The following is a 26,722-nucleotide window of genomic DNA, read 5'->3' as shown; positions in this document are numbered from 1 at the left end:
CCAGTGTCTTGAAATATATTTTTTCTTGTAGATTACACATCTCTGCACTACTTTAAGGGAAGTTTATCACCTTAAAATTGTCAGAACAAGCACCAAAAACACACATTCAAGATTTTATTTATTGTACCTTTTGTCTCTCTCTGACAAAAAAAGGCAATGGAGACAAATCATGTAATTTAAATTGGAAATTATTCATTCTTGTGGTTTTTAACAAACAATATAGCTTTTAATGTTTTAACTCTTTGCAATGAACACCAAAATAAACCGATAGTAAAACTAAGAATTCAGCAACAGTAGATATCTACTATAATAAAAAAAATCTTGGGACGAGACCTGACTTTTTGGAATTAAGTCCCACGAGATGGAGACTTAACATGGGATTCTTTCAAGTCACGTCATACTTACAATCTTTGGAAGCAAGTCCCGCGAGACAATGACTTTAGCCATTAGATTCTTTCAAGCCACACCCTACTTACAATTTTCAAACAAGACAAGGTCATCTAACTTCTCAGTCGTGTGAATGCTTTTGTCAGACACTTCCTGTGCTCTCAGCTCTTATAAACTTTAACAGGACAATTTTATACGTTCTAGATGACACGTCAACAACTAAACAAAGATGAAAGAGCAGTGTGTCGAAAAAGAGACCCAAAAGAGTTCTAGAGAAAATAATGCAAAAAAGAATATTAATTTATGTGTAAATTCTGAAAAGAGTAAAGTAACAATCATCCCGGACCAGGTGGAATTGAAAACCTAGCACTTTCAAGCAAGGTCAGAAATAAAAGAGTAGAAGACAAAGTAGAACGTCGTAGAGGTTCAAAAATGTTGGGGCGAAACACATGCAGAGCAGGTTAGAGATTATGAAAGTAGTAAAATTCGAAAGTATCAAGAAAAATTATAGTAAAGATCGAATTAGCGCTAACAAACAAATTACTTAGTGAAATAACGTAATAGCAAATAGAGATTGAATATATGGACAGAATTAAAAGATTTGTTGTTTGGTGAAAGAAATCCACACTACAGGCAAAATATCCGACACTACATTAATCTGTTTGCATCATTCAATGCTCAAAATGTAGATTTACACAATAATGGACCATACGCTATGAGAATCGGTGGTCCCGCAACAAGTAAAGCTACGACAAGTTTAATTTTGAAGAAACCACAATTCGGTCAGGGGTATATTTATGATCATGTAGAAGCAATGCAACATAGAATCGAAACAGTTAAACGATGGGAAGTATTAGAAATTATACAACCAATAAATATCTGCAAAATAAGGACAAAGCAATTTTCTTGGATTTCTATAGGAATCTGAAAGATCACGGTCACATTTATAATAAATCAACATGTGACGAACTGTCAGTGATAAAAGTTTCGAAAGACAGTGATATCAAAGACAGTAGATATTCATGTATATTCAAAAGCAAAAAGACGACTTGTCATTTCTGTCAAATAAATCGCAACATTCCGATCCTTTACTCTTTGCTTTGCTTTTCCCTGAGGGCGAAACAGGATAGTTGTACAATATGAAACACACAAATTCAGAAAAATGAACACCACCCACACTATATCTCGGGGCAAAATTACTGATATGTTCTGATGTATTTAACCCACTTCTGACATCAATGTCTATCTCAACAGTACATTATTAATGCTTTTCTAAAAGTCGAAGCTAATTGTCTATTAAATTGAATCAAGGAAAACTTAAAAACGGAACATATGCAAGGTCTCATTGATCACGTTCAAAATTCAAATATCAATAGTTTAGACAAACTCAGTAATATTACCATCATCATATCAAGGTAGCCCAAAAGCACTGCAACAGTTATATCATGATGTAGTGGTAATATCCTGAACTATCGGTCGGCCAGATTTATTTATTACAGTAACGTGCTATCTACAATGGCCAGAAATCTGTCAGTTCTTGAGAACAATGCCACTGGCTACATCAGGTCTGGATATTCCAACATTCCTAAGTAGATTGTTTTATCAGAAAGTCTTAGTTTTATTAGAAGAACTCGAAACGGCGTTCAGTTACATCAGAGCATATATTTACACGATAGAATTTCAAAAATGGGGTTTACCTCACATGCATTTATTGGTTACTTTGCAAAATAAATTATTAACTGCTGATGTAGATCAGTTTGTTTGTGCTGAAATTCCAAACAGAGAAACCTATCCTGAGTTATGGAACAAATGTGTCATTAAACACATGTTTTATGGACCACATTTAAAAGATTCAGTATGTTGGGACTCAAACTATCACTAACAAAAAAAAGATGGTAGCAAATGGCAATTTGAAAATTTATTTTAAATGGATTTAGATTAGAATAATTTATCATCATTTTGTAGTTTACATGCAAGATTAATTTAAACAATAATCCAGTAACATTAGGTTTTTTTAAGCACATCTTTCTCTGAAGTTGTGTTTCTCATCAAACAGGAATTTTGCGCACTCTTAATCCATAGGACTCTACAGGGAGTGCAGAATTATTAGGCAAGTTGTATTTTTGAGGATTAATTTTAATATGGAACACACACAGTGCTATCAGTCAATCCAAAATGTTAATAAACCTGAAACCTGAATGTTTCACAACGGAAATGTGAGTGTGAACATCAGGGGAATACATATGTGCGCACAATTATTAGGCAACTATTAGTGTGCAGATTTATTATGCAACTAAAGGAAAAATGAAAATGTTCCCATCTCACTTGTTTATTTTCATCTGTTATAGTGAGAATAATAAGCAAACGCCTCAAAATTTACAAATAAACATCTCTGACATTTCAAAAAAAATAAATCAAATCAATGAATGACCAATATAGCCACCCTTCTTTCCAATAACAGTCATTATCCTTTCCATTCATGGAATCTGTCAGTTTCTTGATCTGTTGACGATCAGCTTTTTGTGGAGCAGTGACTACAGCCTCCCAGACACTCTTCAGAGAGGTGTATTGTTTTCCCCGTAAATCTAGTGTTTAAGAAGTGCCCACAAGTTCTCGATAGGGTTTAGGTCAGATGAGGAAGGGGCCATGTCATTATTCCTTCATCTTTAAGGCCTTTACTGGCTGGCCACGCAGTGGAGAACTTCGATGCAAGTGATGGAGCATTGGCCTGCATAAAAATCTTGGTCTTTTTCCTGTATCACTGTTTGAAGAAAGTGTCTTGAAAAACTGGCAGTAGGTTTGGGAGTTGATTTTGAGTTCATCTTCAATGCAAAAAGGTCCAACTAGCTCATCTTTAAAAATACCAGCTCATACCAGTACCCCACCTCCACGTTGGAGTGGAGCTCTGTGCCCATTACTGATCCACAGGTCCATCCATCTGGTCCATCAAGAGTCACTCTCATCTCATCGGTCCATAAAACCTTTGAAAAAAATCTGTCTTCAGATATTTCTTGGCCCAGTTTTGACGTTTCAACTTATGTTTCTTGTTCAGTGGTGGTTGGGTTTCAGCCCTCCTTACCTTGGCCATGTCTTTGAGCACTGAACACCTTGTACTTCTGGGCACTCCAGGTAGGTTGCAGCTCTGGAATATGAAAGTACTGGAGGATAATGGGTTCCTGGTAGCTTCACGTTTGATTCTTCTCAAATCTTTGGCAGCTAATTTGCGTCTTTTGTTCTCAACACGTTTCTTTGCGACCCTGTTGACTATTTGCAACAAAATGTTTGATGGTTCTGTGATCACACACCAATATCTTAGCAATTCCAAAAGTGCTGCATCCCTCTGAAAGACTTTTTACAATTTTTGACTTTTCAGAGTCAGTTAAATCTCTTTTTTGGCCATTTTGCCTGAGGAAAACTAGCTGCCTAATAATTCTGCACACCTTGATATAGGGTGTTGATCTCCTTAGGCCACACCCTCCCTCATTACACAAATACACATCACCTGACGTGCTTAAATCCAATAAGCATTCAAGTTAATACAGCTTGGAGTTGGAATATACGCATTAAAAATGATATGGTCAAAATACTCACTTGCCTCAGGTATCAAGAGCAATTTGCCCTAATCCTATTTGGTGGAACTGAAACCGGCTCAGATAATCCTGGCGCCTCAATTTAGGCAAGGCTTACTTGCTAAGCATGCTTTGTGGAGTACCTCCTAGGTGCCTACATCTGTAAATATTTGCCAATTGTTTTAATGAGAATTTTGCTGTAGCTCAATGAGTAAAAATGGCTCACTTTCTCCCTTTAACAATGCACATCAACTGCCACGGGCAAGACATTGCTCAGATTTTTTTTTTTTTTTTAAAAAATACAGTTTAGGCCAGTGCTGTGACTCTACTACTCAAGAACTTGCAAATTTTTACTGTCACTCCAAATAATGCTGTGCATTTAAAATAGGAAGTCCTGGAACATGATGTAAGAGCTGAAATTATCGAGTATGTCACTCACTTTGCAAAAAAATAATGAAACACACTCCAAGAGTCCATGCATTCACTGTAACCTAACAGGACAGATTACTGCGCGTGCATGCACAGGCAGCACACCATAAGTGACACTAGAGTACCTGCCCAAAACTGAGTAAGCAAACAGTGCCAGGGATAGAAAGCCTCAGAAACTACATTGTTAGATTTAATTGCAAGACGAGGTTCATCCTCAATCATGTGGAGGTGGTTTGGTTTTGAAAAGACTGATGTTGCTTAAAAGACTACAAACTATGTTAGAAATCATTTACCGCTAAAGGCAGCTTGACATCAAGTTGTTTCATAATCTACAACGTGAAATTGATCTAGTATGGAGCCTTGAGGTGTCAGCTACTTGATACCTAAGGTGGACAGGGATATAAATCCATTTGAGTCGTGGAAAACACAAGACGTACATATCCCTGGAGGAAATTTTGTATCATGTAATGGGCTACGCTGGAGCCTGATGCTGTGGACAGACCGGTGTTTCAGTCACACAGCTTGAAGGTTCCTCAGTAGAATTTTACAAAAGATGTTTCCTGTACATATACTGAAGAGAGTCTTAATTAAGCTGAAATTATAATGCACAGTTTCATGTATATTTCAGATTGTGTTACAGATCAGAAACCTAAAAGCTCTGAAATGTAAACATGGTTTAGAGCTTCTCTGTTGGATGTGCTACTGTATATACTGGTACACAAACAAAAATGTTGAATTTAAGATTCAGTATAAATCCAGACTATAGCAAATTGTACAAGCACAAATACAAGTGTACTTTGTTTACACAGACTTTTAGTGATAGCAATATTTCTTACTAAGCAAATGTCTTCGTTCAATGAAGTAAAATAGTGAGTAAAGAAAGAATGACATACCCGGATCATGAGGACAGCCTTTCTGATGTCACGAACTCCATCATAAACTAGACGAGAGGCATCAATGAATTCATTTTCTTCAACTGGCATTGAAGGGTTTGCACTGAGAGACTCTACTGCTTTTTCAACTTGCTCAGTAAAGAGAGGCATAACTAGAGAGCCAAAAAAAAAAAACCCAAAACAAAACAAAAAAAAAAACAAGATTAATAAATGAAATAATAAAATGCTGAAAGGTAGAAAAAAAAACCTTTAATTATCCGCTCAAGTATATGCTTGAGAATGTATTCTGAAGGGTGGTATCTAGCTACTCTTGCAACTGCACCTATATACAAAAGTAATGCACTACAGGCTTATGAAATGGTTACTTGCACTTTTCAACTATAAAAAAAAATTCAAAGAAACTTGAAAAATACTAAAATTATTTCTTCACAATCATGGCATATAATAAATCTTAAGTTTCTATGTTATCTTGAGATTTGCAGACACATGTGCGGAGGAAATTAGTGTGCCACCAGTAGAGTGAATTTGCTTTTATCAAAGATCTAACCTATGTCACACCACATACTGTGAAGAGACTCAACCATGACAGCTGAATATCAGACCTTTTCAATGATGTATAATAGTGCAAATGACCAATCAGACACATCAGATCCATGCATAAAAGGTAGGTAACACATTGCTCAAGACAGAGCTCATCTTTACGCATTTCTATCCACTGCTAAACATAAGCTTCTGTGAGACTGCATGCAGATTGTTTTGTTGATGTGCAGTAAGACTTGGAGTTTCTACCATGGAAATGTTATCATCTTCCCAAAAAACAATTGAGGAAATCCTAGAAAAGTCAAATGATGCTAGTTTTGACTCTATCCAAAGCATTTGCTGAAGGATTCAGTACTATGCTTGATTTACAAGTACTGCTTAGTATAACTCTGAAGTAGCACAGGTTTACTTACCATATCCAGATGCTGTCTGCCTGCACACTGTCCCTATGTCAGTTTTCTTAACATTGCTCTTCAGTTTCAACTTTGTGTAATCGCTCACATTTTAATAATGAGGAGCCCTTTGATTGCATGTCACTGGCTGTGCAAACTTTCATGAAGACCACTCTTTGATCTAATGTCACAAAATCATATGATGCCACACTGCAGCATATGGGGACCCCAATCCAATCCCCAACATTGACCAAATGCCACTGAATTACACCCAAGCAAACTTTCAAATATTCACTTGAGGAGAGAAGGAAAAAAAAGAGAATCGCTCTTCAATCAAAAGTATTTTCTTGTGGGTAACTCGTCAATCTTGAGCACAAGGAAAAGAGACTTAAAGCATTAATTGTGCATAAACTAACAGTCCATAGCAGAGACAAATGTCAAAGTAGGTACATTACAGTTCTGAATTTGTGCATTGCACATTTATATACACACTTAAATCGCACATTGAATCTCAAATAAAAATGTTCAAGTGGAAAATCTTTACAAAGTAATACAGTGTACTTCATGGAGAATAAAATGATGCAATGGTCAATGTAAAACAAAATCACCAACCGATTGATGGCTGATTCAACATCACACTGAAAAAAAAATCAGTCAATAATTGAAATTATAGGCAGATCCAACTGGTGTGAATTTCAATGATTCAGAGGATGTCATACTAGTAACTAAACAGCAGTCAGGGTAGCACATGGAGGTCTGTGCAACCCTCCAAGGATATGCCTCCCTAGACAATCAGTGACCTACCACCAAACCTGTCAGGCTGGATGATGTTGCAGGCTATAATGTCTCCAGAATTTCACATCTGTCACATGTGTTCAGTGTGAACCTGCTCTCATCTGTGAAGAGAACAACTATATCAATGGCAGAGCTGCCAATTGTGGTTTTCTGTGGTGAATGTCAATTGAGCTACATTGTGATGGGTTTTGAGCACAGGTCCCATCAGAGAACATCTGGCTCTCATGGCACCCTTATAGAGTCTTCCTGATAGTCTGATCAAAAACATGCACCCCAGTAGCCAGATGGTGGTTATTTTGTAGGGCTCTGGCAGTGCTCCTAATCACACAAAAGAACAGATACCAGTACTGCTGCTGGGGTTGATGGCTTTCTACGTCCCTGTCCAGATCTATGTGTAACAGTCCATCTCCAGGTATCTCCTCCATGCTTACAAGACTATTTCCGGAGACACAGCAAACCTCTTTAAAATGACATGTATGGAAGTGCCAATCTTGAAGGAGCTGGACTAACTGTGCAACCTTAAATCAGCTGCAGGTACTGCCTCATGATACCAGTTGTGACAAGGACACGAGCAAAATGTAAAACTAGAGAAGAATCAGTCAGGAAGGATAAGGAGAGAGCAATTGTCTGTGGTCACCACCTGAAGAACCATTCACATTTTAGGGGGTGGTTTTGTTGATGCTTCTCCAGTGCATCCGTTATTTTTATTTTCATTTGCACCAAAGCAGGTGAAGTTGATTCATAATTGCTTATGCTTCCTAACTGGTCAGACTGATATCCCTGACGCTTAACTGACAGGTGTTAAGACTGTGATGATTAAGTCCCTTAATATTTATTTGAGTTATGTATTTAGAATATATTTAACAAAATTCCAAGGAGCATAAAACCCTATAACATCTCACCAACATAATATATGAATAGAGTTGATCAGTGAATTTCATCTAAGAGTTATATGCAGTAAATTTGCTGTGCTCGCTCTTGTTCAAATTATTTACTTATATGGTCAGTTTAGGCTTTTTTTTTTTTTTTTAATATAAATACCAACACTCCATAACACTTTGGCATATGCAATTCTGATCATTTGCATTACAGGCTGTGTAGGACAAGCTATCTGTGCTTGTAGCCAAATGTGTAGGTCGATCTTTGCCCCACAACCCTGCCTAGGATAAAGAGGAATGGATGCCTCGGTTTGTCACCTGATTACATGCAACATGCCTGAACAATTTCTCTCTCACTGAAGCACACGTGCATTGTCAATCCAGGAGCAGTAGGCAATCTTTGTGACAATGAAGTAAGCTTCCACACAATGAAAGAATAAGTGATCTTAAGTATGCCCTTTTCAGTTATTATTAGTCTTCAGAGCAATGACATGAACTACCATCTGCACATCAGTATTAAAGGATGTCAATAATGGGCGCTTGGTGATGACTTTTCAAGGTAAATTCACATCCCTGGGGCCAAATTCCTCCTGCGAGTTCAAAAGACTGCAGCAAGAAGTCTTCCCTGGGGCTGAAACGTTGCAACAGTAAAAGACTAGCATGGTAGCTGACAAAGTAATGTATACAGGCCTTTTAGAGCGGCAGAACCTCACAACTATGGTTTGCCTTTTTACTCCCTTAAATCATTTAACACAAGTTTTTGCAAAGAGTATGTAATCTCAAGATGTATTATCAATACACATTTCTGGCTTGGACAAACTGACATTCAGTAAGTTTAGGACTTTTTCATTCACCTATAGACCTGAAACCTTTATTCCCATTATAAACTGCAAGAACAAACAAGGATTTTTTTTTAATTTATAAAAAAAGGCTTCAGACCACAATTTTATGCAGCAAATTAATGATTGTGAAGAAATAAGTTGACATGAAAAACACCAAACTTATCCTTTAAATATGCATGAGTAAATTTGAGCAGTAGCTTTTCTGCACCAAATATAAATTTTTGAATTACTAACGGACTTTATACCATAAAATATCTTCCTAAATGAATACTGATGAAAAAAATTAAGAGGTAATCATTCAAAAATACAGTGGTACCTCGGTATATGTCCTTAATCTTTTCCAGATCCTTGGACTTATACCAAACAAATTTTTCCCATAAGAAAATGGGAAAATGATCTGTTCCCATGGAAAAAAAATCCTGTTGTTACTGGCACATTATACATTGGTGTTGTATAAAGTAATTTAAACACTACTTAATACTAAAATACATAAATACAAAAGCAATTAGATGAAATAAATGAAAATTTAACCTCATTTTACTTACATCTTTGTTTTTCACAATTATAGATATCGTCGTTCTCGGCGAACAGTATGCAACAGTCATGTCCCGGATACGAATGCCAGCTTCATACTTTCAACAATCAATTCAAATTTACATGAAAAAACACAAAATCACGTTGTGATGATGCGGGTTTGCTGTATGCTCCCATCTGCTGTCGGGGAGCCCTTGAATCCTACACAGTCTGTAATGTTACCAATGAGCTTATCAGTGAGGCACAACAAAGTATGGGGATGGTGAAAAAGTGAAAAGTGCTTTTATTACAACAATCAACAAAACAAGGTGTTCAAATTAAAGTGCAGTGTCCAAAGTTCCAATAAATAATCCATAAAATCAGAAGTGAAATGTGGAGGTTAACAGAAAAAAAAGTCTTCTTAAACAAAAAAAAAAAAAAAAAGGTTAAAATACAGCAGAACTCTTTTTTTTAAAAAAAAAACACAACAAGAAGCCGTTGCCTTTTTACCTGGTGGCCCCCCTGAGGAGTCGCCCTATTTGCAGCTGACCTTCACTCTGCCTACTTCAGCTGTTCAGTTCAACTCTCCGATCCCTTGCTCCAGTAGGCTCCTCCTGACAGCGACTTGGGAGCCTACGCTGGGGAATACACTCGGCCAAGTCCCGACTCCCGCGGCCTTATGCGGAAAGAGTCACCCTCCTTCAGGTCAATCCTGCTTCATGATCACTACTACTATTCCCCGGGTGTCGGCCCAACACCCAGGCTCCCTGTTCAGCTGCAACGCTCTCCTGCACCGTCTCTCTCTCTCTCTCCCATTCTCTCTTATTACTCCCCTTCAAGCCAACTCGCACTTCTGTTTATCAAGATAAGCAGCCACAGGAACAATCACGAATGCGGATGGTCTCTCACCTGTGCACTTAGGTGAGAAACGGCCGCATCGCGAATCACCCTGAGAACCGCTTCAGCTACACAACCACCACGCCACCTCACCAAGTAGCGAGCACAGTGATTATTTTAAAACTGGCCTTTGACAGGAGCTGTGGACCCGCTATACCACACACATGAAAATTCACAGAGAGTTATAGCGCAGGTTGTTCACTGACGCTTGTGAGCAGTCGTGGCTTTGTCTCTAGAGAGGTAAACAAGAGTAGCACGCGAGTCGTATTCCAAAGAAAGGTTGAATACCAAGCAAAATTTTTCGTGTCCAAACAGGACGTATACCAAGTTGGACTTATTCCAAAGCAGATGTATACCGAGGTACCACAGTACACAGTATTTAGCTACAAAGTAGTTAAAAAAAGAATTTGGCATAATTTTGCATTAAGAACAGTATAAGGAATCCAATGAATGCCTACAACATAAAATCATGCTTCATATCGAAGAGTTTAAATACTAGCTTTAGTATATGCAAGTTTTAATTTATCAGATCTACTAAATTTCACCAGGCACCAGTAAAAACGCATTTAGATTTAAATATTTGTAATAAAAAAAGCCAGTTGCCAAAACAGTGTTACCTTTTTCAGTAAGCATTTTGGTGGCTTCCAAAACCTTTTCTGTGTAGACACCAGGCTCATAATTGTCCATTTCAGAAGTGACAACTTGAACAACCCTTGTTGCTCGCCCTCGGATTGCTCCTGCTGTACGATCTAGCCCATCAACATCTTTCTCTTGAAGTGCAATTACACACTTATTGACATCCTCCAAGATGTGATTCTCTGTTTAAACAAAATGAATACAATGATTTGTCTTCCAGGCTTGTGCATTTCAGAAATAGCATCATACTGTACACACACACACACAAAGTGCAAAAGGTTCATATTGATAGAAAAGTAAATTCTACGCATGAAATTAAGCAAAACTGTAACGACAGCTTATCACTCGTCCTCCAATTGCACCAAGGACTTTAGGACTAAAAACTTAGGGTACAATGCACAAAAAAAAAAAAAAAAACAAAAACACAGAGCACCAAAATAAACATTTAATATTTGACTTAAAATGTAAAAAAAACATGTAACAGGGTTTTTCACTAGAAAACTACTTTAAACTATTCCAAGACTTGAGTAAAGCACACAACTTGTGTTATTCGACACCAGTATGTTTATATATTAAAAAAAAACAAACCCAACAAACACAAAACTATCTAAAATTGTCCCCCCACCCCAGTTAAAATACGGGAAAATCAAAATTATTAATGCAGCAATCAGTTAATTCAATATGACGCTTCAAAAATCATTACAAGAACTAGAAAGTAAATTCTTAAATGTGTGGTGGGCCTGGTGCCCTGCCCGGGGTTTGTTTCCAGCCTTGCACCCAGTGTTGGCTGGGATTGGCTCCAGCAGACCCCTATGACACTGTAGATAGGATATAGCGGGTTGGATAATGGATGGATGGAAATCCTTAAATGGTAAAGGCCCAGTTTTAGTATATGAAAACATTACTTACAAACATGAGTAACTTATTACAATCTAGATGCCAGCGGTTCAGCTTTTAGCTAGAGGGACCCAAGGTTGAACGTTTTTCCTACTTGAGATGCTCCTTCAGTCTCATCTTTTAAATCCAGGCTGAATGCTCACTCCTTTAAGTGTACCACACTGTGATTAGATTTGATTAGCTATGCACATATTGTATCTGTTTGATAGTCACCTGTATATTAACAACAATTATGAACTATTAACCCTCCACTATTCTGCTCCTCTTACCAAGCGTCCTTTCGTGGCAATAGGTGCCACTTCACTATTTCCAAGCTGCTGTCCAGTCATAGAAAGGCCTCTGTTATACTAAATGGCTAAACAGGAAAAGGCAAGGTCTGTGGAAACAATGGAAATTAACTCTATTTTGGGAATTTTGTCACAGTAAAAGCAAGTCCTATGATCAACAAAAGATGAACTATAGTAATGTTGAGATGTTATCTGAATAAATAATTCAGAATCAAAAAGTTCCCATAAAAAAAAAAAAGTATTCACAAATATACTAGAGTTTTGGCTCAAGCCATCTACTATCTACATGTAGTCTGTGATATAGGGTACATGATACTGGTAAGGATCAAATAAATATTTTGCTTTCCGAATATTTATAAAATCAATGGATTTACCCGACTGTAGCTCTCAAAATGTTTCTAAATATACTGCACTACTACTTAAATAACATGCACTCATAGTTTTAGGTAATAAAAAGCAAGAAACTACCATAACTCAGTAAAAGCACCTTTGCCAAAGTTCATTACTGCTACAGGCCAATTCATATTTTTTTGTTGAAACCAACAAGTGGGCTACATGCCAAATTACCCTCATTTAATCCAATCACACATTTCATTATGGATAGAAAAAAAAAAAAAAAAAAAATTTAAAGAAGTATTGCACATATTGCCCTTCATTATGTTTATCAATAATAATCAATTAAATCCAGGTTATTGTTTCAGCCAGTTATAGGATGTTCATATGCAGTCATCCTTCTTTACAAAAAAAAAAAAAAAAAACACCCAAGGTTGAACACAGGTCGGTGTCTGCATTTAAATTTAACTGCAACGTGACATAAAAACCCTATGTGTCGTGAAGCAAGTACAGCCTTCACATCAGTTCACAAATGTTTGCAAGTCATCATCCTCTTTTGAAATACTCCAGAGTAGGCCTTTTCAGTAGCGGCCGAACAACTTCATCCTTTCCACCATTTTTAAACAGTTAACTATGGTCAGAAAAAAAATTGATGCCCCCAAAACAATATTTTATCGGCATGCCTATTTAAAGACTAAGAGGAGAACTGGAAGGTTCCAAGTGCATGACTACATGGAGGAAAACTGGCCAACTTGTGCTGGTTTATGCTCTGGCCTAAGGGAAGCTGGAAGTGGTCTGCAGCTGGAAGGATAATGCCCGACCTAATAAGTTGGACCTATTAAACAGTTGAGGAATAACAAAGTTCTCCGGTGAGCTCATAAGGAGACTGCTGTATGGTGGATTTAAAAAATGTTTAAGGTGTTAAAAAGCACTCTAGGTCTTGAGGCATCATTTACAATTTAATCCGAAAGATAATTTGATTTTTCTGTTTTCACCGCCTCTTGGTAGAGCTTCAATCAAGTTTTCAGAGATTTATAAGACCTGGGGCCTTATGTAGAACGTTGTGTGAAGAATTCTCACTAAAACAAGGCTTATGGAGAAAAACAGAAATGTGTACGCAAGATACTTCAACATTCTTCTGCTGGTCTGCGTGAAATGTAACGCACGTGAACACACTTGCTGCCCCAACCCCTCCCTGAATTACACCTCTTTGAATATGCAAATTATAATAAATAGCCTCTTAAGTTCAGCGTACAGTGAAAAGACAATAGCAAAAGCATGGGTATGAAAAAATTGCAGTGAGTACCAAGTGGAGGAAAGGAAAACTTATTTTGTTTTAAGCAGTGGTATAAACAACAAAAGAAATTTGACTGAGTGACAGAGAAACTCAAAAGTTCAAGTTCAAAAAGTCGAGCAGTGCCCGAAATAAAATAATGGTCAGATATCAAAGTCGCTGTGAAAAGGCGAATTGTAGCCCACCGTTTGAGTGTTACACGGAAGTATATTAGGGTACAGAGAGAAGGAGGGGGAAAAAAACAAAAACAGGGAAACGTCGAAATTTACACTTTAATCATGTAGTTTATTTTGTCATTAAAATAGATCAAACTTCAAAATCGCTTACTAGATTCTCAAATCCCATCTTAACTAAAGCAGCACGTTAAATGCTATTTTCTTTGTGTTCTGCGTGTTTGTGAATCACTACATGCTTCTTAAATGGGCTGCCTTATGCCGATAGGACACAGAATACATTAAATTCATATTACAGCCTCCTGAACAATTTAAATATTAAGATATATACTTGATATTTTCATGACGATAGGAATTAAAGCATGTATAAAACAAGGAACATTGAAATATCTTCATAGTACATATTTAATTATTCCATCCATCAATCCATCCAGAGTTACGCCAGTACCAGCAAGCATACAACGCAAGGCAGGAACAATCCCTGAACAGGGTCAAATCATCACTACCGCTGTCCACACATTTAATTAACTGTATACATTTAAATGAAGTTAAAAATGTATTTGTACTAGGGTGCTCCGCTCGCCCACCCCCGGGTTTGGTTTACCGGATATACAATTTAAAGAGAATGTTATCATCATGGGAATTCTTACTTATGCATTATTTTCAATTTCACTTTAAAACTTTTGTAAAAACAATACTTGTCCTTTATTTCCGGCCCCGGGCATGGTTAAATCTCTCTCACAGGATGTATAACACTGCTCACATTGTGAAGGAGGGGTGGGGGGCAGGTGTGGCTGAACGCACACTAAGGAGCTGCAGTTGGATCATCTGCTTGTCGTGCTTTGCGTCTATCATTTTAAAGCCTGTATAGCATATGTCCTTTTGCGTCATTGCTGCTCGTTTTGTGAATCGAAGGGGGGGTGGTTTGTGAGTGGGTGGGGGCTGAACGTAGGGCTGTGCGATATGACCAAAATCTTATATCCCGATATTTCATTTCATATCCCGATATAGTACATTTTCTTTGTATTCAGTGAATAGTTTATATAATCACCACCCCTTTTTTTTCATTTAAATTAAAAAAATCAAAAATGAGAAGTACTCAACTTGTAATTATTTCTGTTTTTATTTAGAACATTTGAGCAAATGTTTGACTTAGAATGTAAACATAAAATGTTAATGTATCAAATATAAAACACTTTTCAAAAACAAATTACTAAAGGCCCAATATAAAATACTGCTATATAAGCACGGGGCGATCCGCGGTAACTCGTTAACGGAGATTTGCCATGTTAATGCAGTTGTGGCGTAAACGTAATTTTAACAAGATTAACGCTTACAGCAAACACTGCAGGGAAAATTATGCCTTAAGCAAATTGCTTTGGTAGCAATTAATCTTCCAAGCTTTTAACATGCTCGTTTAAATAGTACCTTTACAACTGTAATATCCTACGTGGCCTGCCTCTCAGTTGTAAACTCTCTGCATGCTCGCTCACGTGCTTTTTGCGGAGGTGGTAGAAGGTTTGTCGTGTTGGAGTCTGTGGTAGCGATCGGTTTGCAGCATAATTTGCACAGTACCGTTTTCTGGTCCATGTCAGACTCTTCAAATCCAAACCATCTCCATACTACAGAGATAGCCCCTTGTTTAGGAACAAGGTCCTTCTGTGTGGAGCTACCTGGTGTTGCCTCGTCTTCATCAGCCATGCTAGTGTGTCTGCATCCACGTGGAGGCCATCAAAACAATGAAAAAAATATTGCCGTAAACAGTTTATTTTGCGACACCACAAAACAAACGATAGCGTAATGTGCAGCGATAGACGTTTTCATATTGTCATCCGATATATATCGTTATATCGAACAGCCCTAGCTGAACGCATGCTAAGGAGAAGCGGTCAGATCATCTGCTGTCTTCCTGCTGCTGCTGGCAAACGGTGGGTTCTGTTTGTCATTATTTTAAGAGCTGGGAGGACGTCTGTCTGCCTAAGGCATTCCAACAACAGCTTGGTTAGATGCCTGTGAACTTGTTTTAAATGTTTTCACTGCCTTGTCTCGCGGGACATCAAATTGCAATCTCTTGGCACAAAGTCTCATGTTTAAGTTCTCCACGAGACGCTCACTGACCAATCTCTTTCATCTTGCGAGTCTTTAAAGTGTCTTCCAAGAAGATCATGTCTCGTCTCCCTGGTTTCCCTTCCACCACGACTGTTTTTTTATAATAGAGAGATAATGTAATATATATACTGCATTTCATCTTAAAAAAAGATAGAGTTCCAAGAAGACAGTGCTTTGAAATCTGAATCTACTTAGAAGCTAGTCGTTATCAATAAATATGCGCTCTCTTCTATTGAACTGAATTCCTTTAATCATTGTATTGTATAATGAGATTCAATATGAAAATCCTCCATAAACTTATTTTCCTATAAAATGGTAAAACAACAACAATACAATAAAAAAACAATGCAAAACAAATAATATGAAAGCATAAGTGGCTCAGGTTGTGCAATATTACAACTGTAATGCAAGTTCACAAGTGAGGTAATTGTAAGTACAAACAGTTCTACCATGAGTACTTGGAGTGATTGAGTGCTTTTATTTGGGATGAAACTTTCTGAACCGCGAGGTCCCCAAAGGAAAGAGGCTCTGAAGCATATGCCAAATGGGAGAAGTTCAAAAAGGCCATTCACATGGCTGAGGCAGCCTGTGCTAGAAGTTGTATACCAATAATTATCTCTGCTCTTGACTCAATCTGCTGTGGAGCTTCTCAATCAGCTGCTGTATAGCTGGGATTCCACATTCAGATACAGTTGGTTAAAATACTCTGAGCGGTGCACAGAGCAACAATGCTAAAGCAGCTATGGTATTTGGAACAATTTGGCAATTCCGTGGACCATTATAATGTTACAGGTTGATTACAACCCCTCCTCGAACAGCCACCTTATTGTGGTGGAGGGGTTTGCGTGTCCCAATGATCTTAGGAGCTCTGTTGTCCGGGGCTTTATGCCCCTGGTAGGGCCACCCAAGGCAAACTGGTTCTAGGTGAGGGGTAAGACAAAAAGCGGTTCAACAGACCTTCTATGACGAATAAAAAATTGAGTGTTTTCCCTCGCCCAGATGCGGGTCACTGGGCCCCCCCCTCTGAAGCTAGGCCTGGAGGTGGGGCTGAATGGCGAGTGCCTGGTGGCCAGGTCTGCACCCATGGGGCTCAGCCAGGCACAAGAGGCAATGTGGGTCCCCATTCTCATGGGCTCACCATCTATGGGAGGGGCCAAGGAGGTCGGGTGCATTGTGAGTTGGGTGGTGGCTGAAGGCGGGTCCTAATTGTTCGTGCGTATGCGCTGAATGGCAGTTTGGAGTACTCACCGTTTTTTGGAGTCACTGGAGGGGGCGCTAGAGGGCATACCTTCTGGGGACTCCCTTGTACTGCTGGGTGACTTCAATGCTCACGTGAGCAATGACAGCGAGACCTGGAAGGGCATGATTGGGAGGAATGGCCCTTCGGATCTGAACCCGAGCGGTGTTTTGTTATTGGACTTCTGCGCTTGTCACGGATTGTTCATAACGAACACCATGTTCAAGCATACGGGTGTTCATATGTGCACTTGGCACCAGGACACTCTAGGCCTCAGTTCGACCACATGCCTTGGACACTTGGGTGAAGAGAGGGGCGGAGCTGTCAACTGATCACCACCTGGTGGGGAGTTGGCTTCGATGGTGGGGGAGGATGCCGGTTAGGCCTGGTAGGTCCAAACGTGTTGTGAGGGTCTGCTGGGAACATCTGGCAAAATCCCATCAGAAGTACTGTCACAACTCCGACCTCCAGCAGAACTTCGACCACGTCCCGAGGGAGGTGGGGGACATTGAGTCTGAATGGGCCATGTTCCATGCCTCTATTGTTGAGGCGTCTGATCGGAGCTGTGGCCGTAAGGTGGTGGGTGCCTGTCGTGGCGGCAATCCCCGAACCTGTTGGTGGACACTGGCAGTGAGAGAGGCCATCAAGCTGAAGGAGTCCTACCGGACCCTTTTGTCCTGTGGGACTCTGGAGGCAGCTAATAGGTACCGACTGGCCAAGCAGAATGCAGCTTCGGTGGTTGCTGAGGCAAAAATTAGTGCATGGAAGGAGTTTGGGAAGGCCATGGAGAACGACTTTCGGACGGCTTCGAGGAGATTCTGGTCCACCATCCGGCTTCTCAGGAAGGGGAAGCAGTGTGCAGTGTCAACACCGTATATGGTGGGGATGGTGCGCTGCGGACCTCGACTTGAGACATTGTGGGTCAGTGGGTTGGAGAGTAATTCGAAGACCTCCTCAATCCCACTAACATGCCTTCCAATGAGGAAGCAGAGCCTGGGGACTTGGAGATGGGCATCCCCATCTCTGGGGCTAAGGTCACCGAGGTGGTCAAAAAACTCCTTGATGGCAGGGCCCCGGGGGTGGATGAGATACACCCGGAGTTCAAGGCTCTAGACGTTGTAGGACTGTCTTGGTCGACACGTCTCTGCCAATCCAGAGGCACTGTCCCCGATGTCCATGCGATGTTGCAGACAGGGGTGGTGGTCCCCCTCTTTAAAAAGGGGGACCAGAGGGTGTGTTCCAACTACAGAGGGATCACACTCCTCAGGATCCCTGGAAAAGTCTATTCAGGGGTTCTGGAGAGGAGGGTCCGTCGTAACAGTGGACCAGCTCTATCTACACCCTTAGCAGGGTCCTGGTGGGTGCATGGGAGTTTGCCCAACCAGTCTACATGTGTTTTGTGGACTTGGAAAAGGCGTTCAACCATGTCCCTCAGGGAGTCCTGTGGGGGGTGCTCCGAGTGTATGGGGTTACCGGATCCCCTGATAAGAGCTGTTCAGTCCCTGTACAACCGGTGTCAGAGCTTGGTCCGCATTGCTGGTAGTAAGTTGAGCCCATTTCCAGTGAGAGTCGTCTCCGCCAGGGCTGCCCTTTGTCACCGATTCTGTTCATAACTTATGGACAGAATTTCTAGGCGCGGCCAGGATGTTAAGGGGGTCCGGTGTGGTGGACTCAGGATTGGGTCACTGCTTTTTGCAGATGTTGTCCCGTTTGCTTCATCAGGCCATGATCTTTAGCTCTCTCTGAATTGGTTCGCAGCCAAGTGTGAAGCAGCTGGGATGAGAACCAGCACCTCCAAATCCGAGACCATGGTCCTCAGCTGGAAAAGGGTAGAGTGCCCGGTCAGGGTTGGGGGAGAGATCCTGCCCCAAGTGGAGTAGTTCAAGTATCTCGGGGTCTTGTTCACGAGCGAGAGAAAAATGAAGCGCGAGATCGACAGGGGATCAGTGTGGTGTCTGCAGTGATGCGGGCTCTGCATCAGTCTATTGTGGTGAAAAAGGAGCTGAGCCGTAAAGCAAAGCTCTCAATTTACCAATCGATCTATGTTCCTACCCTCACCTATGGTCATGAGCTCTGGGTAGTGACTGAAAGAACGAGATCATGAATACAAGCGGCTGAAATGAGTTTCCTCCGCAGGGTGTCTGGGCTTTCCCTTAACACTAGAATTACCAGAGCCTACGAAAAAACTCGTAATTCCGTCCCACCTTAAATCGCTTCTTAAATCCCTTCACACCTCTCCGCCAGCGCCCTTTGTCTTCTAAATGTGCTGATAAAGAGAAGCTTGGAGCAGTCGGCTATTCCATCCCCCCACCAATTTAGAACGTGCACACACTTCTCTCAGCTCATGCCTTGATTGAGTATCTGGGAGTGAAGTGGAGTTTTAGAGTGGAAATAGATCGTTATTTGGAACACATGCATTTCATGTCTGTTACGGTTCTACAGTAATCTGTGTCAACACATTGTTAAAACAGAAATGTTTTTTATATTCTAGTAGTAGATGACAAAATGTAGGCATAAACTATATAATGTATGAAGCCTGAAGTCCAAATAGCAAAGAAACATTTTCACAAGAATAACACAATTGCTTTCATTCAAAATATAACTGCAGAAACAAAAAGCCCCCTTAACATGCGACATTGACAGCAGTTTATTGTAACTGCCTCTGTAGTTCAATAGAATCTGCCCCCGCTTGGGAATCAAGAGGTCACGAGTTCGATCCTGCGCCCCTCTGTTTTGAGAAGTAAACTGCTTTTAGTCTTACTGTTTTAGAATAAAAGCATACATTTGATTTCAGTCTGTAACAGCCGGTGCAATTTATGATCCTTGTAAAGGTTAGCTTTTTTTTTATTCACTTTTAATTCTCTCAGTCGCGTTCAGAATCAATCCATACAACCCCATCTGACACGGTTGTTTTCACTAAAGACGCGCTATAGCTCTGCAGTGTACCACGATGCATACTAACCCGCCCACCACCCCCGGTTCTGACACACAAACGCTGGCGAAGCTGCCTTCTTCATATCTCACCGTCACTTGCTTTTCTTTTTATTCAATTTTATTGAGTGTTCCTGTCAGTCCCCGCATGTTGCTGTATGCAGATTCTTTTGTACTCAAGGAAAGAATGTTAAAGAGCAGTAACTTCGGCGCTATATGCAATCAGACACTCCCCATCTGCCTGTATCGTTCAAACACAGGAACATATATTGGTGTAAAAGTATAACAAAAGTGCACTTTTATTCAAGTGCACTTTCTCCTGTAAGAAGCAATGTACACACTTCTCTCTATGCTGTGGTTTCTATTACACACCTGAAAGAAAGACAATACATGTGAAAATATCCAGCATACAGCAACATGCGAGGACTGGCAGGAACACTCAATAAAACTGAATAAAAAGAAAATCAAGTGACGGTGAGATACGAAGGGGGCAGCTTCGCCAGCGTCTGTGTGTCAGAACCCTTTTGCGTTAGTATGCATCGTGGTACAACGCAGAGCTATAGCGCGTCTGTATTCTGTTTCTTTTGTACTCCAGGGCATGCAGAGGAGAGAATGGTAAAGAGCAGTAAGTTCGGCGCTATATGCAATCATCAGACACTCCCCATCTGCCCGTTGTTTTGTTATACTTTTCAACTTATGTTTTGTGTACATGCTCAAACGGGCATGCTCAAAAATACACGTAATGCCACGAAAAGTGCACGCAGACACTTCATTTCAAACAAAACAAGTGCACTTTTATTCAAAACTACCTGTATAACCAAGAAAAAGAAAGCAAGTTACAGTAGGCGATTGATACGACAGCTTGCATGGTGCAATGCTAAGAAGTGCAGATTTTCATTCCGTGCTATATAAAATCATCACATTCAAATATTAACAGTTCCCACACACCCAAGGACCGTCCTTCCTACATTTACGACATGTGTACTTGTTGTCGTGTACACACCTCTCTGTGCTATGGTTTCTATTACACTGAATGAGCACCTGACACTGTACTTTCTTCCCTGGGGGAAGGTCCTGCATCAAAGAATTTCCAGTTCCTGCATAAATTCACACCCGATCTGACGCTGTTCGTTTTCAAAAATATTGCATTAGTGCGATTATATTTTCACATATATTGTCTCTTTCTTTCAGGTGTGTAATAGAAACCACAGCATAGAGAGAAGTGTGTACATTGCTTCTTACAGGAAAAGGCGATGGAAAAAGTGCACTTGAATAAAAGTGCACTTTTGTTATACTTTTACACCAATATATGTTCCTGTGTTTGAACGACACGGGCAGATGGGGAGTATCTGATGATTGCATATAGAGCCAAAGTTACTGCTCTTTACCATTCTTTCCTCTGCATGTCCTGGAGTACAAAAGAAACAGCATATAGCAACATGCGGGACTGACAGGAACACTCAATAAAACTGAATAAATAGAAAAGCAAGTGACGGTGAGATACGAAGGCGGCAGCTTTGCCAGCGTTTGTGTGTCAGAACCGTGGGGGGGTTGGTTTAGTATGCATCGTGGTACACTGCAGAGCTATAGCGCGTCTTTAGTGAAAACAGCCGTGTCAGATGGGGTTGTATGGATTGATTCTGAACGCGACTGAGAGAATGAAAAGTGAATAAAAAAAAAAGCTAACCTTTACAAGGATCATAAATTGCACCGGCTGTTAGTCTTACTGTTTTAGAATAAAAGCATACATTTGATTTCAGTCTAAGAGCAGTTTACTTCTCAAAACGGAGGGGCGCAGGATCGAACTCGTGACCTCTTGATTCCCAATCGGGGGCAGATTCTATTGAACTACGGAGGTAGTTACAATAAACTGCTGTCAATGTCGCATGTTAAGGCGGCTTTTTGTTTCTGCAGTTATTTTTGAATAAAAGCGCAATTGTGTTATTCTTGTGAAAATGTTTCTTTGCTATTTGGACTTCAGGCTTCATACACTATATAGTTTATGCCTACATTTTGTCATCTACTACTAGAATATAAAAAACGTTTCTGTTTTAACAATGTGTCGACACAGATTACTGTAGAAACGGAACAGACATGAAATGCGTGTGTTCCAAATAACGATCTATTATTTCCACTCTAAAACTCCACTTCACTCCCAGATAATCAAGACATGAGCTGAGAGAAGTTTGTGCACGTTCTAAATTGGTGGGGGGATGGAATAGCCGGCTGCTCCAAGCTTCTCTTTATCAGCACATTTAGAAGACAAAGGACGCTGGCGGAGAGGTGTTAAGGGATTCAAGAAGCAGTTTAAGGTGGGACGGAATTAAGAGTTTTTTTGTAGGCTCTGGTAATTCTAGTGTTAAAGATAGGGTGAGAAGCTCAGAGTAGAGCCGCTGCTCCTCCGGATTGAGGGGAGTCAGATGAGGTGGCTAGGGCATCTGATCAGGATGCCTCCCTGGTGAGGTGTTCCAGGCATGTCCAACCGGGAGGAGGCCCCGGGGAAGACCGAGGACACGCTGGAGGGACGGTCTCCCGGCTGGCCTGGGAACGCCTTGGGATTCTCCCAGAAGAGCTAGAAGTGGCCAGGGAGAGGGAAGTCTGGGCCTCTCTGCTCAACCTGCTGCCCCCGGGACCTGACCTCTGATAAGCGCAAGAGGATGGATGAATGGAGGTTGATTACAATCAGATGCATTAAACTAAAAATCCATATGTGGTTATTTTCAGTGTATCCCTGCAACAGGGAAGTGAATCTTGCGAAGTGAAACACAAACAGTAGCACTGCTATGATGCTGGGTACTGGCAGTTTGCAAAACCGAGATGAAAACTTGTGTACACAATGGTTTGAGCTGGCTTCGGAAAGCCACACACTTTCACACAAGTTTAGTTTTTAATACATCGTGATGTGAGCGTGAAAATGGTTGTACACAACATTTTTGTGCGTACATACAGTTTAGGGCAGCACGGTGGCGCAGTGGTAGCGCTGCTGCCTCGCAGTTAGGAGACCCGGGTTCGCTTCCCGGGTCCTCCCTGCGTGGAGTTGGCATGTTCTCCCCGTGTCTGCGTGGGTTTCCTCCAGGCGCTCCGGTTTCCTCCCACAATCCAAAGACATGCAGGTTAGGTGGATTGGCGATTCTGAATTGGCCCTAGTGTGTGTTTGTGTGTGTCCTGCGGTTGGTTGGCACCCTGCCCAGGATTGGTTCCTGCCTTGTGCCCTGTGTTGGCTGGGATTGGCTCCAGCAGACCCCCGTGACCCTGTATTCGGATTCAGCGGGTTAGAAAATGGATGGATGGACATACAGTTTATACATGAAATTTAACCTTTCCACCTGCGCTCAGCCTGCCTGCATTCCTGTCTGAAAGTGGTTTTTATTTAGCCAAGGCCAGGCTCTGGACTTAACCTTGGCTCTCCTTAGCCTTAATGGTGCAATTGTGTCCAGTGTTTGCTCACATGTAGAATCTAGGTGTCTAACCAGGCTATGTGCATTGCAGACCACAGACAGGGATTCTGTCACCAAGAAATTAGTGAATGTTTGAAAAGGTATCAAAAAACAGCAGCGCAGATTCCACACTTAAAAGTGTAAGTGATGCTGGGGCTGTTTTTTTAAATTCCTGAATGGACATAGGAGATCAAGTTAAAAAATGACTGCATAGTGATCTGAAAAGCAGGCATCAAAAACCTCACATTTTTCATAGGAAGACCAAAATAAGGACTAGGTACAGCACATGACCTTTCTGAGGAGTTGGGACTTGAAACCACATGTGATACATTAAAAGATTGCACTAGACCTAAAAAGTCTTTAACCATGCGTTTCATTGGGCAACAAGTATGAATATTAAAATCTCCCAGAACTAGCAGGCTAAAAGTACACATCACCAAAGATAAAGTCTGTGATCTCCTGGATAGAATCCTTACTATATCCAGGTTATCTGTAACCCTGTACACACAGCACCGATTTTAATAGCTAAGCTTCAAAACTGGAAAAAATTGTCCAAAAGCATAGATCTACATTTAAATATATTAGCAAAAACCATTGCAAGCCCACCACCCTGACCAGTGCTTCTAGATTAAAGCATTAAAGGACTTGCAGTCTGGAGACAAGAGATTACGGAGCGATGCCAAGTCACTGACACACAGCCAAATCTCTGACATACATAAAAAAATCCAACTAGTAAGATGTAAAAACATTATTCAGAACAAACAGTTCATTAGTCACAGACTGAAAGTCCATTAAAGACATCTTCACTGAGCCTTTAGATGAAATTGCCTGATCTGTTTGAATATATTTAATCTCACTCAACAGATTCAATGAGCATAGAGAACCCTAACCCTTAAATTTGCATCACATCAAGAGAAATACAGAACAAACAGAGTAGATGGTCAGAATAAAACTATCAGTCAGGAAAGTGGAGAGCAAAAAAAAAAACAAAGATCCGTGACGGACGAAATGTGGATGTCGCACAATACCAATAGTAGCACAATAATTATACAATCCACCTCACAGGCAAGGCCTCTAGTAAAAACACAGCAGCAAATTGCAAGTGCAAAATAGAATCATGGACAGCTGAAGAAAGTACCAATTTATTCACAGAAATGACAGGATCGTCTGAAGAATCCAGTGAAGAATTCAGCGCTAGCAAGGACTAACCATTTAGGCAGATAAGGGCAACTTAATGCAGGCAGCAGAAGATTTGGGCGGCAGAACAACAATCATGCACACACAAATCTGTAATACTTTGTTAAAATCCCCAAATACAATTTGTAGAAAGAGCTTTGGGAATGCAGAAATATCACTTTCAGTTCTTCCTAAAATCTAAATATATTTGGCTCTAAGGACAGAAAAAAGTACTCTAAACATTAAGCCTTGGAGATGGTATGCCAAGTGATGCTCCAACAGAATATTCAAGTTGTTAAGAATAAGAACACTTGTTACATGGGGACATTTTTAGTGCTCTCTCCCTCATTGGGGATCTGGAGTCGCACAACACCTGAATAGATTTGAAGTTTAAACAGACATTGTAGAGCCATAAGTAATGATGGTGTCTGCTGAGAAGTCACATGGAGACTACCGTCAAGTAAAAATACCTGCAATTATATCATTTGTTTAGTATCTAATTTATCTTTAATTGTATAAAAGGAGTGGGAGCTCATCTTCATTGCATCACAACGACGGAATATAAAATTTAAGGGATCCACAAAAATAAGTAAGAAAATATATCCATTCTACTCATGTGAAAACACCAATCTACATAACTGCTTGCAAACAGTCTACCCGGTGTTTCATGGCATCTATAGTTCACCATTTAGAGCACACTGATAATAAATAAAACAGCAGCACTGGTGTAAAAATTAAGATGTAATTCACTCATTTCCACCCCCACTCCAATTCTCATAAACCCCGCTCATACAAGTGATCATCTACCTGGAAAGTGGTAAAAAAGAAACGTCACTAGAAACTGAGGAAGTCTCAGATAATCCACAAGATTTGGTTAACTATAAGGCAGGGGAAGGCATAGCAAGAAGATACTTATATTAAACACCCAAAAGATAAACCTGTAAAAATACAAATTACATGTGAGTCACCAAAACAAGGCTGAAAATTTACAGAAACATTCCTTACCAGACACAGACAGGAAATCGTCAATAGAGGTGATGTCATCAACAGCATCTGTAAGAACGTGGACTTGCTTTTCCCACTGTTGTTTAAAAAGTTCCATATTGTCCTGTGCCACTTTACTATTTGGTTTTGCAGCAAGTGCCAAGGCAGCATTAATTACCTGTCATTATAACAAAATATTTTAAGCCTGTTTCTCCTATCACATCAGCAATACACTCTCAAAGAACAACTCTAATTAAACAGAAGCTGCAGAACGTTTTCTAGAACTCAGAAACTGCAACTTCATTCAAAGCACTTCATTATTTGGGGTTTGGATGTCCACACTCATTATGAAGATGAAATTGACAGCAGCATTAGATCAGGCCAGGCCAAATTCTGAGTATGCTTTATGTGCCTTATCCATTGTTTAATCATGCAAATAACTTTTATTGCCCCCAATTTAAATCTGCAGGGACCAAAGACTATTCTAGGAGGACTTTGTTCAAGACAGGTATCAACCCTAGACAAGCATACAGTCTATCATAGGATATACTCACCCTCAAACTCACTGGATTTCACATTTACAGTTATCAATTAACCTAACACACTTTTCTACCCGAGAGGGACCCCCATCACATACAACATGCAGATGGCATCAGAACACCACAAAAGTTTATCCAGAATGCAGCAGCAAATGTGTCAAAACCTAATGAAATGTAAATAAAACATTATACCTGAACAAAAGTTAGCTTGTGATGAACCAATAATTAGGAGAAATGCATTGCTAACACTTAAACAGTGCTTCAGAACAAAACCTTAAACTTATATATGAAACATGAACACATTTTCAGTTATCTGTGTAAAAGTTACTGAAAATTGTACAAGAACAGTTACCACACAGAATGCATTATGCTAACATGCAAACCAAAACCCAAGAATTTTAAACATACCTGTGGGCAGAGTGCTTCAAGCTGAGAAGCAGCCATACGGACGAGTTTTACACCTTCTTCATTATTGGAAATGGAACAAGCAAGATTTGCAACCTATAAAGAATGAGCCATTATGAATCATCTAACTAGCACCTTGGTTAACCATC

The 26,722-nt window shown here is 40.2% G+C and overlaps 1 protein-coding gene across 2 annotated transcripts in view; it reads right to left on the bottom strand.

Moving 5' to 3' along the window:
- Positions 1-26,722, bottom strand: part of ctnna1 (catenin (cadherin-associated protein), alpha 1) — a 205,777-nt gene that overhangs the window by 51,340 nt on the left and 127,715 nt on the right. For both annotated transcript variants that reach the window (XM_039775526.1, XM_039775527.1), the window contains exons 10-13: positions 26,577-26,669; positions 25,651-25,807; positions 10,753-10,953; positions 5,279-5,430 (exon numbers count right to left, since the gene is read on the bottom strand). In XM_039775526.1, the coding sequence (XP_039631460.1) occupies positions 5,279-5,430; positions 10,753-10,953; positions 25,651-25,807; positions 26,577-26,669 (603 nt within the window). The remainder of the gene's footprint in view (positions 1-5,278; positions 5,431-10,752; positions 10,954-25,650; positions 25,808-26,576; positions 26,670-26,722) is intronic.

The sequence above is a fragment of the Polypterus senegalus genome, chromosome 13 (assembly GCF_016835505.1).
Source record: "Polypterus senegalus isolate Bchr_013 chromosome 13, ASM1683550v1, whole genome shotgun sequence".
NCBI lineage: Eukaryota > Metazoa > Chordata > Cladistia > Polypteriformes > Polypteridae > Polypterus > Polypterus senegalus.
The sequence above is the reverse complement of the archived record's forward strand: the minus strand, read 5'-3'. Positions and strand labels throughout refer to the sequence as shown.